This window comes from Mobula birostris, chromosome 4, assembly GCF_030028105.1.
Source record: "Mobula birostris isolate sMobBir1 chromosome 4, sMobBir1.hap1, whole genome shotgun sequence".
NCBI lineage: Eukaryota > Metazoa > Chordata > Chondrichthyes > Myliobatiformes > Myliobatidae > Mobula > Mobula birostris.
The window spans coordinates 174,594,411-174,608,371 of NC_092373.1; the positions used below are offsets into that span (position 1 = coordinate 174,594,411).

A 13,961-nucleotide genomic window follows, 5' to 3' on the forward strand; every position below is an offset into this window, starting at 1 on the left:
CAGCTCCCTTCTGCTTCTTCTGAAGAATATCAATTTTCACAGTTACAACTGACAGCTATTTTAATATGTAAATTATTCTCAATCAGACTGTGCTACCAAATATTTCTCAATGTATTTGCTTCTCTCAACTTTTAAACAACACCAAATTAAGATTACTTCAATAAGCAAACATTAGTGTAAAATCAAAACACAAAAACTAAACATTAGAAAGCATGTCCTAGTACTCACCTGCATATACCACAAGATTGGCAGTGGTACTGTTTCTTGTCCACATCAAACAGATGACACGTGTCACAGTAATATTCCCCAAATACAGTTTTACAGCTTTCACAGCTCTGTTGAACCTGCAGTGAAAATGTTCAGGATGATATTTGACTTTCCCAACAGACTGACCAGCAACAATACAACATAATTAGTACACAAACTGGCCATGTTCTGGAAAAAATGGTTTATTTGATTTAAAAAAATTAAATGTTGCATATTGAAAACATCTGGCCTCTCATTTTAATTTTGCATAATTAAATTCAATTCCCCATGTCTTCTATTAGCAGAAAACTAAGTTAAATAAACTGTTAGTGACTTCTTGGTAAATTGGTTTATTATTGTCACATGTACCGAGGCACGTGAAAAACATGCCTTGCAACCATTTATACAGACCAATTCATTACAACAAAACATTGAGGTAGAATAAAGGAAAACAGTAAGAGTGCAGAATAAAGTTTTACAGTTACAGAGAAAGTACATTGCAAGGTGGATTGTGAGGTCAGGAGTCCTTGGAACTGTTCAACAGTCAGCAGGATTAAAGCTGCCCTTGAGCCTGGTGGTACGTGTTTTCAGACCTTTGCATTTTCTGCCCAGTGGAAGAGAGGAGAAGAGGGAATGACCAAAGTAGGTGGGGCTTTGATTATGTTCAATGCCTACCAAGACAGCAAGAAGTGTAGACAAAGCCCATGGAGGGGAAGCTGGTGACCTTTCCTAGCATGGCATCAAAATAATTGGACCCAGACAGGATATCAGTGATCTCAACCTTCTCAGGACTGTAGATGTAAACAGGAGCACATGCACTTTCTCCTTTCCTGAAGTCAATGACTAGCTTCTTCCCCACTGCCATCAGGTTAATGACCCCGAAGACCATAAAATGACCACAACATAACCATAACATAAACCAAAGCCATAACATCTGGAATGTTTTTTCCTTTCTCCCAATCTTGCACTAGCATCATTGTGTATATCTTGCATGTGCACATTATGTATAATTGATATTAATTTTAACTTGTGTAAACTTAGAGTACCGTGCAAACGTCTTAGACACATATAGATAGCTAGGCTGCCCAAGACTCTTGCACAGTACTGTATCTGTCAACAAGAGGAGAGAGAGTTTGTAAATCTAGCGAGCGCAAAAGATGTTGGGAATGGCGAAGGTGGAGTGCTGTGAGAGGGGTGTGGGACAGGGGGCAGAGGAGTGCCAGGGGCAGGGCGTGACATGGGTGCAGACACAACCAGCCCCAACCAGCCCCGAGACACCTGGCAAGATCATTTGGTTCAAACATTCCGTTTATTGATCTTTACAGAATGATTCTGGTGCTTCCTGCTCCCTCCCCTTACCCATTTCCTTTGTCCAAGCATGATTCCCCTCTCCCTGTCACCATCCACCTTTCAGTCCACAGGAGACCTATATCAGAATATGTCATGAAATTTGCTTTTTTCTACTGAAGCAGTACAGTACAACGCACAAGACTAAAAGACGAGAGGCAAGGGTGGACCACTGGAAAACGATGCTGGAGAGGTAGAAATGAGGGACAACGAATTGACAGATGGGCTGATTAAGAGATTTTCTTAATCTTTTAATCACTCCAACTCTTTAATCTTCTCTTTTATAAGAGAAGTCAAAGCCAACATAAAAGCCAAAGAGGGGGAATATAATAGAGTGAAAATTAGTAATAAGTTAAAGAATTAGGAAGCTTTTAAAAACCAATAGAAGGCAACTAAAAAAGTCATTAAAGACAGAATATGAAAGTAAGCTAGCCAATAATATTAAAGAGGATACCACAAGTTCCTTCAAATAGGTAAAGTGTAAAAGAAAGGTGGGAGTGGACATTGAAGTGCTGAAAAACTATGCTGGAGAGGTAGAAATGGGGGACAAGTAAATGGCGAATGAACTGTTTGAGTATTTTGCATCAGTCTTCACTGTGGAAGACACAAGCAGTATGGTGGAAGTTCCAGGTGTCAGGGGGCATCAAGTGTGTAAAGTTACCGTTATTAGAGAGAAGGTTCTTGGGAAACTGAAAGGTCTGAAGGTAGATAAGTCACCTGAACTAGATGCCGTACACCCCAGGGTTCTGAAAGAGGTGGCTGTAGAGATTGTGGAGGCATCAGTAATGATCTTTCAAGAATTCCTCAGAGATTCTGATCCACGTTGACATAATAGCATCACACAGTTGTTTCAGATTTGTCGGTTACACATTCAAGTTGCGAATCTCCCATTCTGCCACAACCCAAGGATTACCATCTGGTGACTATGGTGGCCACTGGAATACACTGAACTTGTCATGTTTGTGGAACCAGCTTGAGATGATGTGTACTTTGTGATACGGCATGTTATCCTGCTGGAAATCCTTTGGAGGATGGGTAGACTGCGGCCATAAATCAATACACACGGTCAGCAACAATACTCAGATAGGCTGTGGCATTTAAATGATGCTCAACTGGTATTAAGGGGCCTAATGCGTGCCAAGAAAACATTCCCAATATCATTACACCACCATCACCAACCTGAGCCATTGACACAAGGAGGATGGATCCTTGCCATCTGCACACTGCAGTAGAAATCCAGTTTCGTCAACCCAGATAATGTTTTTCCCATCTTCAACTACCCAGTCTTGGTGAGCCTGTCCCCACGGTAGCCTCAGTTCCCTATTGTTAGCTGACAGGATTAGAGGCCGGTGTGGTCTTCTGTTGCTGTAGCCCATCCACTTCAAGGTTCAACATGTTGTGCATTCAGAGATGCTCTTCTGCACACCACTGTTGTAACGCGTCATTATTTGAGTTACTGTCGTCTTCTTGTCAGCTTAAAACGCTCTGGCCATTCTCCTCTGGCCTCTCTCATTAACAAGATGTTTTTGCTTACTGCCACTCACTGGCTGGTTTTTGTTTTTTTGCACCATTCTCTATAAACTCTAGAAACTATTGTGTGTGAAAATTCCAGGAGTTCAGCAGTTTCTGAGATACTCCAACAATCCTGTCTGGCAACAACAATCATTCCATGGTCAGTCACTTAGATCACATTTCTCCCTCATTCTGATGTTTGGTGTGAACAACAATTGGAGACCTTGACCATGTCTGCGTGCTTTTATGTATTGAGTTGCTTCTACATGATTAACCAGTTAGATCTTTGCATCAATGAGGTGTAGAGGTATGCCTAATAAAGTAAATACTGAGTGCATGTCCTATGATTAAACATAGGGAAGCATCAAAATGAGTAACTAAAAAATTATATTGCAAGTGTTTGCAGCATACAAATTAAACTAATAATAGAACCAGCATTACCAAACCAATCTACATCTGATTATTCATCCCCATTACTATTGAGAGATGGTGAAAAGCTCGAAAGACATTGAACAAGATCAGTCACGATCCTGATGAATGGCTAGAGCAGGCTCGAATGGCTAGAGTAGGCTCAAAAGGCTAGATGGCCAACTCCTGCCCGTATTTATGTCCTTATTACTCAAAATAATTCTTTACATCCAAAACTTGAAATATTCTTTTGACACTATCTCTTTCTTTGCTCAGAATTTACCAAAACTTTGGTCCTCTTGTGTAAAGTTGATGGTGGGATAGAGATAGATTTCTATCAAAGGAGGTTTAAGGCGCTCCTTCCCTCCACTACCCTTCAGGCCACCCTTGGGCAAGGTGTAGCACCTGCTTAGCCCCCCTAGTCAGGGTCATGTGAAGCCATGGGATCAGGTGCTGGATGGTTGTATAAGCAGTTAAGTACCTATCACAAGTCCTGGGTCACCCATCTTGTAAACACCCTACCCAGAAGGTAATGGCAAACCACTTCTGTAGGAAAATTTGTTAAGACCAATCATGATCATGGAAAGACAATGATCAACCAAGTCATACAACACAGCACAAAATGAATGAACGTTTGTGTGAAGTACCTCAAGATAGTGGAACTTGGGAGACGGTGACACCTAATGGCGACTCTTTGCTTGCACCTTTGGAAACAGCTCTTTTTCTATCTTTATTATCTCTATTTTTCCCTTTCAGGGTTCATTTCAAAACCCTGACCTGGAGTTACATGCTGGCTTCAGTTCTTTGCGGGAATGGGACCCGCTATCGGGATCTTACGACTGGCCGCTATTCAACATACCACAGACACGGCCTAGGATACTAGCACACTTACAGGGTTCTGGGATTTCATGGCTCTGGATGCGGGCGGACGTGAGGTCAGTGGCTCCGCAGGAAATCGTTGTGTCGTGGGAGACGGAAGATTGAAAGCAACAAGCTGTCTGCTGGCTGTGTGCCCACAGACTCAAGTTCTTTAGGCACAGAGCTCAGAAAAAGCGATGCAAGAGAGTTTTAACATCATAAATCAGCGAGTTTGATATGTCTCCCCTCTCACTGTGAAACGGGGACACCTCTTTTTCCCTTATTAGAGAGAGAGAGAGCGCGCGAGCCTGTGGTATGTCAAATTACCGGGTGGACAAGTAGTCTTTGGAGTACTGCAAGTCTGTGTCTTTACTGATGCTTTGCTGCACGCTTGAGTGCTCGGTGGGGGGCGCCGATGCTTTTTGCTGGTGGGGGGGGGGTCGTTGCTTTGTTGCTGCTTATGTGTGGGAGGGGGGAGATGGGGGAGCTTTGGGGTTCTAACATTTAACTGTCATTCATTCTTTGGGGGCACTCTTCTGTTTTCGTGGATAGTTGTGAAGAAAAAGTATTTCAGGATGTATATTGTATACTCTTCTCTGATATTAAATATCCCTTTGAAACTTTTGAAATTACATTTGTGACTTATAAGAGCAGAGCAGGGAAGTACAGCTGAGGTCAAAGCCAAGATGTTACTGAGCAGCAGTGTCAGTGACAGTAGAGCCCTCTGCTGTTATTAAGAGGGCTTTATTCTACAAATTGCTGCACAATTCAATGATCTTGAATGGAGGCAACCATTCTGCTTAATAAATACACACAGATGCTGGGGAGCAAGCTCAACAAATATTTTCCTGTGTCTTTAATCTCTTTCATACAAATCAATCAACTCCCTTTTGATTCCCTTCACAACTAACTCTTAGTAAAGGGAAACTAAAAGGCCAATTACCTACCAACTCATCTTTGGTACGTGGAAGGGCACTAAAGCACCTAGAGGAAACCAACCACTGCCATGAATTGGAGAATGTGCAAACTTCCACACAGACATTACCGCAGGTGAACATTGAACTCAAGTTCCTAGCCGGCACAAGGCAGCAGTGCTGACTGCTGCACCACTTGCAGCCTTCAATGAAAGCAACCACTGATTCATAGAATCACACAGTAACACTACATGGAAGCAGGTCCTTCAGACCAACTTGTTCATGCTGACCATGGGACCAAGCTAATCATGTGCAATGTGCCAAATATGTGCATATGGGACTAGTTTAATGATACCTTTGTAAATAAAAATGATGTTACTTTTCTGATTTCATTGTGGAACAAGCTAAAAAGGTACACTGCACCTTTCAGAATTTCCATGATTAAACCTGTTTGCCCATTGATTAGTATCACTAGACAACAAAGATTGTGTTTCCTGAATATTTTGGGGTATATCATATGGATTTTGGGCTGCTGATCATGAAAATTACCAGGGAACTTTCATATCACACACGATTTTTTTCTTGAAATTGCCTATATTTGTTATTTCAATTCACATTTCAAGTCAATTAAAATATTGCCCACAATGTAAATTGAAAGATATCTTTTTCAGGCATGCCTGGGCACGCTAAGGCAGGGCAGATGCTGCAGAGCTGGGCAGGTTTTTAGAAAAGCTATAAAAGCATCACGCGCACACACTGTTCTATGCATTGCGTTTACACGTATTGCGATCATGTTGATGCGCTTGCTCTATGCACATAGGATATAGTGTGTACTCATTATAATGAAGTAATTGCATTTTGTGATATCAAAATGTCTTGTCAATGTTGCAACATCTGCAAATACTTTGTTATATCTCTGGTAATTATACACTTAAATCTAAAGATGGAGCATGACTCCTCTTTTATTAAGGAAGCCCATGAGTTCTACTTTGGGTGTAAAATTAGCGACTAAGACAAAGCCTGGGCTCCTCACATTTGTTGCACAACATGTGCTGTCGATCTTCGAGCTTGACTCATGGTATGGCGAGAGCAGAAGGATATGACAGACTGCTACTGTTGTCTGACCAGTGTGTCTGGTTTCTCTGCTAAAAACAAGAAGTCTCCCTTCTCCCATGAGACCGATGCCACATGACAATAATCTTCCAGTACTGAAGCCACCAGAGACATGGAGACTAGAGGAGGCAAACGAAGATTTTTCCCAGGGCTGAAATGGCGAACACGAGAGGGCACAGTTTTAAGCTGCCTAGAAGTAGGTACAGAGGGGATGTCAGGGATAAGTTGTCGTGTTGTTTGTTTGTTTGTTTTTTTACGCAGAGTAGTGAGTGCGTGAAATGGGCTGCCGGCGACAGTGGTGGAGGCAGATACAATAGGGTCTTTTAAGAGACTCCTGGAAAGGTACATGGAGCTTAGAAAAATAGAGGGCTATGAGCAATTCTAGGTAATTTCTAATTTAAGTACATGTTCGGTACAGCATTGTGAACCTAAGGGCCTGTATTGTGCTGCAGGTGTTCTATGTTTCTATGCCATGATGATTGAGCCAGGAATGGAAAAGGATACTGATACAGATTTTGAACCCTTTATGTCAAATGAGCCTTATGTGATAACTCAATGAGTCAAATAACATGGTCAGACATGGGTTTGTCAAAGTCAAAAGCAGAATTACTGGGTACAAGACTGCAAGGATGGAATCTGCTCTCACTAGGCACAATAATTTCTGTTAAGGATTTCAATATTTGAGACAGATGTTTCCCAGAATAACTGATGCCAAGAATAAGGAAGCATGGTGGTTGGTCCACAAATCAAACAGGTTATCAATCTCTGGCAATTTGAAGAACTTCTAGAAGGACCAGAGAAAATCACATGAAAGGCATTCAGGCATGTTGTTGAAAATTTTCTGGGCAAATACAGAGCACCAAACTACATGCAGCTGGTTGACAACATGCTTCAAGCATACAAAACTATGAAGTGCAAATTATCACCAAAGATTCATTTTCTACATTCCTATTTAGACTTCTTCCCTGAAAATCTTAGCACTGTCAGTGACGAGCATGGTGTAAGATTTCACCAGGACATTGCGGTCATGGAGAAATGGTATCAGGGCAAATGCAATCCATCAATGCTGGCTAATTATTGTTGGACACTTAAGTGAGAAGCCTCAGACACTGAATACAAATGAAAATCATGAACATTTCAGCTCAGTTGAACTATTGCAAAGCACCAGCACTATTATACAATAAGACATATTTTATTCAATAGAAGTTCATTGCTTCTTTCTCCAAATTCTTACCTGATATAAGTAGTCTGAAATTATATTTGTGCTCAGTTTCGGGCGGCCCATCATAACAAACAAAACATTTATGAGGAAGCAACAGTATCAAAAACAAATTGTTGTCCAGTGTATTTACTTACCTTCTGAACTGTTTCACACTTTGCACACTGAACTTCAGTGACCTTGAAGCGATCAAGCTGATGATTTTCTGCATCGTCATGACACAGGCGACAGATGTAAAACTTTCCACAGCATGGTGCCTGAAAGACCAACATTAACGTTCAGAAATTGCCTTTGCCACCCAATATGTTCAACATCTACTTGCTGCAGACACCAGTGGTTGAACCCTGAGAAAGGGTCTTTGACCTGAAAAGTGAATTCTGATTCTTTTTCCAATGTAGCTGCCTGGCAGTTTCCAGCAGTTTCTGTTTCATATGGGAAATTTCCATGGTCAGTTATGTTGTTTAACAAGTGTTCGAACAACACACTGTTAAGTAGAACATCTTCCTGTCGCAGATGGATGAGTTCAAATAAGATATTTTGCAGATCAGAACCATGTTTCATTTATTAAAAAAGCATAAACAAAACATAAGGCAGTTTGAGCCTTCTGCAGCTCTCAGCAGAATGACTGCTTATCCTTAAACTCAGATAGTAATTCAGGCCAGACCTAACAATACAGAGGCTAGTAGCCTCACAGTACCAGAAGTACACCATCAGCCTTGAAGTCAGATGTATATTGTGTGGAGTTATGGCTAATATGAGGTGGCATAATTTTAATGTAATTGGAGGAAAGTATGGGGGGGCATGTCAGAGGAAAGTTTTTGTTTCTTTTTACAGAGTATGGTGGGTGCGTAGAACGCAGTGCCGGAATGGTGGTGGAGTCGGATTCATCTGGAACATTTATGAAACTCTTAGGCACATGGATGATAGGAAAATGGAGGGCTATGTAGGAGGGAAGGCTTAGATTTGGTTAAAAGGTCGGCACAACATCGTGAGCCAAAGGGCCTGTCCTGTGCCCTAATGAAACGTGATGTTCTATCGTAACATGCGGGTTGGCAGGTTAATTGCTAACTGTAAATTGCCCCAAAAGTAAAGGTAGGTTCTGGAGATGGGAGATTTATAAGAATTAGAGAATAAAAATGGAACCATTGGGCTAATACAGGGCATGTGTTAGTGCAAATGGGTAGTTAAGGGTTGGTGTGCACATGATGGGCCCAAGGCTCTGCTTATCTGTCAGTCATACGACTCAAATCAACTTCGGCAACTGTGAAATTTGATTTTTTTAGTAATGAATTAGTAAAGACGATCACAGAATTACAATGTCGTAAATATCGCAAGATAATTTAATGGCCATCCGAGGAGGAAACCTGCGGCACTCTCCACAATCTGGCCGAGATGACATTCCAGACCAACGTGGCTGATTGTTCAAGTCCCATAAAAATGGTCCAGCAAGCCACTCAATTCAAAGACAGTTGGAGGGTCGTGGAGTCGAGAGGACAGTGGGGGTGGACGTGGGGAAGAGATGCATGTGGAGGAGGGAGGGGGATGTACGAGGAGAAGGAATGGGGCAACGGAAGATGACAACCGAGGGGTGGGGACTAATCTTGGGAAGAGACGATGACCCACTCACCTTGAGCAGACAGGAACGCAAGTAATGTTCACACCCCGCAGCACCCTCCGCCATCACTAACCTAGAAGACAGTTCAGCGCAGGCGCAGTGCGAACCGAAGCCGGCACCATGGAAGGCCGGAGAGGGGGCGTGGCGGTTGGGGTGATCCGCACAGGCGCAGTTAAAACCGAAGCCGGCACCATGGAAGACCGGAGAGGGGGCGTGGCGGTGTTGGTGGGTCTATCGCGCGAACGCACAGTGGTCCACGCAGGCGCAGCGAGGGAGGATGATGGGATAAGCGGCGCGTACGCTATTAGAGGCTGTGTGTTGTGTGGGTGTTGGGTAGAATGGGGAGGGGGTGTGAGTTGATGACAATGTGGGAGAATAAAAGCTCGAAATAAATATATTGCCAAGGCACATATATGTTACCACATACAACTCGTAAGATTCGTTTTTTTTGCGAGCATACTCAGTAAATCCAAGACACGCAATAGAATCAATGAAAAACCGCACCCAACAGGATAGACAACCAACCAACTGTACCAAAGACAGCAAATTGTCTTTACGAATTAAGTAATGTCACGATCATGAGATGAAGAGTCTTTGAAAGTGAATCCATAGGTTGAACATTTCAGTGATGGGGTCAGTGAGTTGAATGAAGATATCCCCTCTGGTTAAGAGCCTTATGGTTGAGGGGTAAATACTGTACCTGAACCTGGCGGTGTAAGTCTTGAGGCTCCTGCACTTCTTCCTGATTGCAGCAGTGAGAAGAGAGCATGACCTGGTTGGTGGGAGTCCCTGATGATGGATGCTGCTTTCCTGTGACTTCACTGTGTGTAGATGTGCTCAATGGTTGGGAGGGCTTTATCTGTGATGGACTGGGCCACGTCCACTACTTTTTGTAGGATTTTCAGGAAAATGGGATTAGTATATGGGTCTTTGATGGACTGAATGGGCCAAAGGACCTTCTATCGTGCTGCATGTCTCTGTGAAAGAGTGCTGAGGGTGAAATGTTTGGCATAAGGAATGGCAGAATATAATCCATGAACCTGAAGGTACAGGCAGCACTCAGTAAGAATGGTCGTTAGCTCCACACTAAGGTATACCGTCCCACTCCAGAGGTTTCACAGAACTCTGGTCTGAGACTCCCATTGTAATACTGAGAGAGCACAGAACAGCTGAAGAACTTTGCCGAGAGACCACTTTGCTGGGAAAGAAACTTTTAAACCAAGACTCTCCTCTCTCAAGTGGATTGAAAGATTCCCGCAATATTATCTGAAGGAGAGCAAAGGGTGCTATTTGTTATGGAGTTACACTGTGTAGGAGGCCATTTGGCTCATCTTGTGTGATCCCACTTAATTCAAGATCTATCCATTAAACTTCCTTAGAACTTCTCTGTCTGCCAGAGAAAGCAGTATCTCTCAGTGGCCACACATTTTAATTCCACGTTCCATTCCCATTCTGATATGTCTATCCACGGCCTCCTCTACTGTAAAGATGAAGCCACACTCAGGTTGGAGGAACAACACCTTATATTCCGTCTGGGTAGCCTCCAACCTGATGGCATGAACATTGACTTCTCAAACTTCCGCTAATGCCCCACCTCCCCCTTGTACCCCATCCGTTATTTATTTATATACACACATTCTTTTTCTCTCTCTCCTTTTTCTCCCTCTGCCCCTCTCACCAATCCTCTGGGTTTTCCCCCCTCCCCTTTTTCTTTCTCCCTAGGCCTCCTGTCCCATGATCCTCTCATATCCCTTTTGCCAATCACCTGTCCAGCTCTTGGCTCCTCCATCCCTCCCCCCTCCTGTCTTCTCCTATCATTGTGGATCTCCCCCTCCCCCTCCCACTTTCAAATCTCTTACTAGCTCTTCTTTCAGTTAGTCCCGACGAAGGGTCTCGGCCCGAAACCGTCGACTGTACCTCTTCCTGGAGATGCTGCCTGGCCTGCTGCGTTCACCAGCAACTTTGATGTGTGTTGCTTGAATTTTCAGCATCGGCTGATTTCCTCGCGTTTGCATCTTTAGAACTTTGCAAGGTTCTTAATTTCGAGTATACATCCGCTTCTATTGGAAATTGACTTTTGATTCTGCCTTTAAGCGCTTTCCAGATCCCAACATCAAAATAAATTCTTCTCATTTTCTTTATCTGCCAATCTTTTAACTTGACTTGTTGGTTGCTCCTCCCCTGTCCACAGAGGTAGTTTCTCCTTATCTATTCCCCATAATTTTGAACAATTGTGACATCTCCTCATTCTTCTGCTCTGGTGACAGCAACCCCGACCACAGCCCTCTATCTGTTGGTCATCTTCCTTGTGAGTTTGGGGTTACTGCATGAAAAGTGTAATGGGAAAATGTGGCTAGAATGTGCTGAAAACTGCATGGCCAGTCAATACTTGCCTTATTATTTACCAAACAACAGGAATTCTGCAGATGCTGGAAATTCAAGCAACACACATCAAAGTTGCTGGACGAAGAGTCTCGGCCTGAAACGTCGACTGTACCTCTTCCTAGAGATGCTGCCTTTATTATTTACCATTTGCCTTTGACTTCTGTCCTTGCAAAACTTACCCCCAAGATAGTGAAAAGTAAAACAAGAAGTTGGAAATCTAAAATGAAAGCACTCAGAAGGTGAGGCTGGAAGGATAAACAGACTTAATGCTGCAGTTTCAGGACTTTTCATCAGAAGTGGGAAAGTATTTTCAGCATTTTCTGTTTTTGCCTAATGTTGGTTCCATGGGTATCAGCACCTGTTGTCCCAATACCCACTTCCATTCCTGTGAACTGTCCATAACGTGGGCAGCTTGCAAGTCAGAACTGCGGACATGAACTGAGTTCACAGATATCCAAAGATGCCTGTAGCTCTGCAGTGATTAGCAAGTGCATCCCAATGCTCACTTGAATGTGCATGCTGTACAAATGTTGGACATTTGTAAGCTAGGGTTGGCTGTGTAAGTGAATACTATATACCTATATACACATGTGAGTAAGTCCTGACACAGACTCAGTCTGAAATGCCACTTATCCCTTTGCCTCCACAGACGCAGCTCGACCCGATGAGTTCCTCCAGTAGATTGCTTTTTGATGCACATGTTAAACTAGCCATTAACAGGGCACTTTTAGACACCCATTAAAAGCAATATAGAAATTAAAATAAAAATAATAATAATGCTGCAAAATGTGTACGAAGTTCTAATGTACAATTTGAAAGTCATAATCGAGACTGCACTGAGTTCTGACACCTGTAGAGGGTGTCAGTGGACCATGCAAATAAAAGCAGCGCACATTATCACAATATATTTTCATGTATATCATCGTTGCACCTCTATCCTTAAACTCTACCCAATGCTCAACAGCATCTGTAGAGAGAGAAGTTAATATTTTGGAATGATGACTTTTCAAAGTCAAAGTCGAGTTTATTGTCATATGCACAAGTACACGTATGCAGAATTACAATTATAGCAGCAAAACTAATCCAAAATCAAAACAATTGCCACCAGCCTGCGACCAGCACGGGGTTGTTATACGTGCTGGACGCACCAATGAAATGATCATTCCAAAGAGTCGAATCCTTTATTCAATCTGTTATTAGCAATTAACAAATATAAAATCTTAAAGTGATATTAAGTGGTCAGTAAAGTTATGACCTCCACCTGTCCCAAGCCACAAACAGCCTCAAAATAAGCAAGAATATGTACCTCATTCTCTTCGCTTTTACCACACTCCCCCCCCCACCAACACTTGTGACTAGTTACCATAATAAATGCGCAAATAGAGAACAGGTACATGGCTCCTACATTGTAGCCCCCTAATTATTATACTACAATAATTACAACTACATGATACTAAGACACAGGAGACATGAAATCTCAACATTTACATAAGCATCCTCTTTTGGTAAGCAGTATGTCCTGGATTATGATCTTCTGCCAAACCAGGCTGTCCCTATTGACTGCATTCAGGAAAATCTGTCTTGAATCACTGCTGCCAAAGCTCATCCAGGTTCGAAACTGAAATCCTGTTAACTGTCAGCTCTAGCCGAGTATGGTTTCTTCCACTATCACAGTCACCTTTCAATGGTCCATTAATAGTTCAACCCAACATTGTTCTGGTTGCATAGGGTCCATCATTAACATTGCAAATCACTTCCAACGGCTCCAAATACTTTGGGCACATTCGTCCCCATCAACAGTTCAACTTCTGGCAAATAGATATGCTTCAAGTGAGACCATTCCTGAAGATCTCTCTGTTGAGGAATGTTCCTCTGTATTGATGTTTAGCAATTCACAATAGTTTTCACTATCCAAGCCAGCCACCTCCAATCCTGAAACGATACAGCTACACAGGACCGTCTCTTAATCCATGTTCCTTTTCCTGTCGTTGAGCTTGTCCATGAGGCTCTCTGTACAGAACACTACTGTACTTCCTTAATCTAGGATATCATAAGAAACCACTGTCTTGTTACTCCTCTTAGACTTCACTTGAACTGGAATTATAGGAAGTTTACAATCACGATCACCAGCCCCCGTAAGACCAATAGATACTAGAGTGGTACTCACTGCTGTGTAATGGCTTGTTTCAAATCTACACCTTTTTCATCAGCTCCAGGCTCCGTTTCACTTTCCACAATAGCCACAGTAGTCGCAAAGCTGCTTCCTTTAGCTTGAGAACAAATTTTTGATCAGTTTTATTCACACCTTTATTTATTGCCTGCAATGTAGTCTTGTATACTTTCC

General features: G+C 42.6%; 1 protein-coding gene across 1 annotated transcript in view; it reads right to left on the bottom strand.

Moving 5' to 3' along the window:
* rchy1 (ring finger and CHY zinc finger domain containing 1) overlaps window positions 1-9,342 on the bottom strand; it is a 34,524-nt gene extending 25,182 nt beyond the window's left edge. The window contains exons 1-3 of the mRNA XM_072256518.1: window positions 9,245-9,342; window positions 7,755-7,874; window positions 229-344 (exon numbers count right to left, since the gene is read on the bottom strand). Of these exons, the coding sequence (XP_072112619.1) occupies window positions 229-344; window positions 7,755-7,874; window positions 9,245-9,298 (290 nt within the window). The 5' untranslated portion in view covers window positions 9,299-9,342. The remainder of the gene's footprint in view (window positions 1-228; window positions 345-7,754; window positions 7,875-9,244) is intronic.
* Between the last annotated feature and the right edge of the window lie 4,619 nt (window positions 9,343-13,961).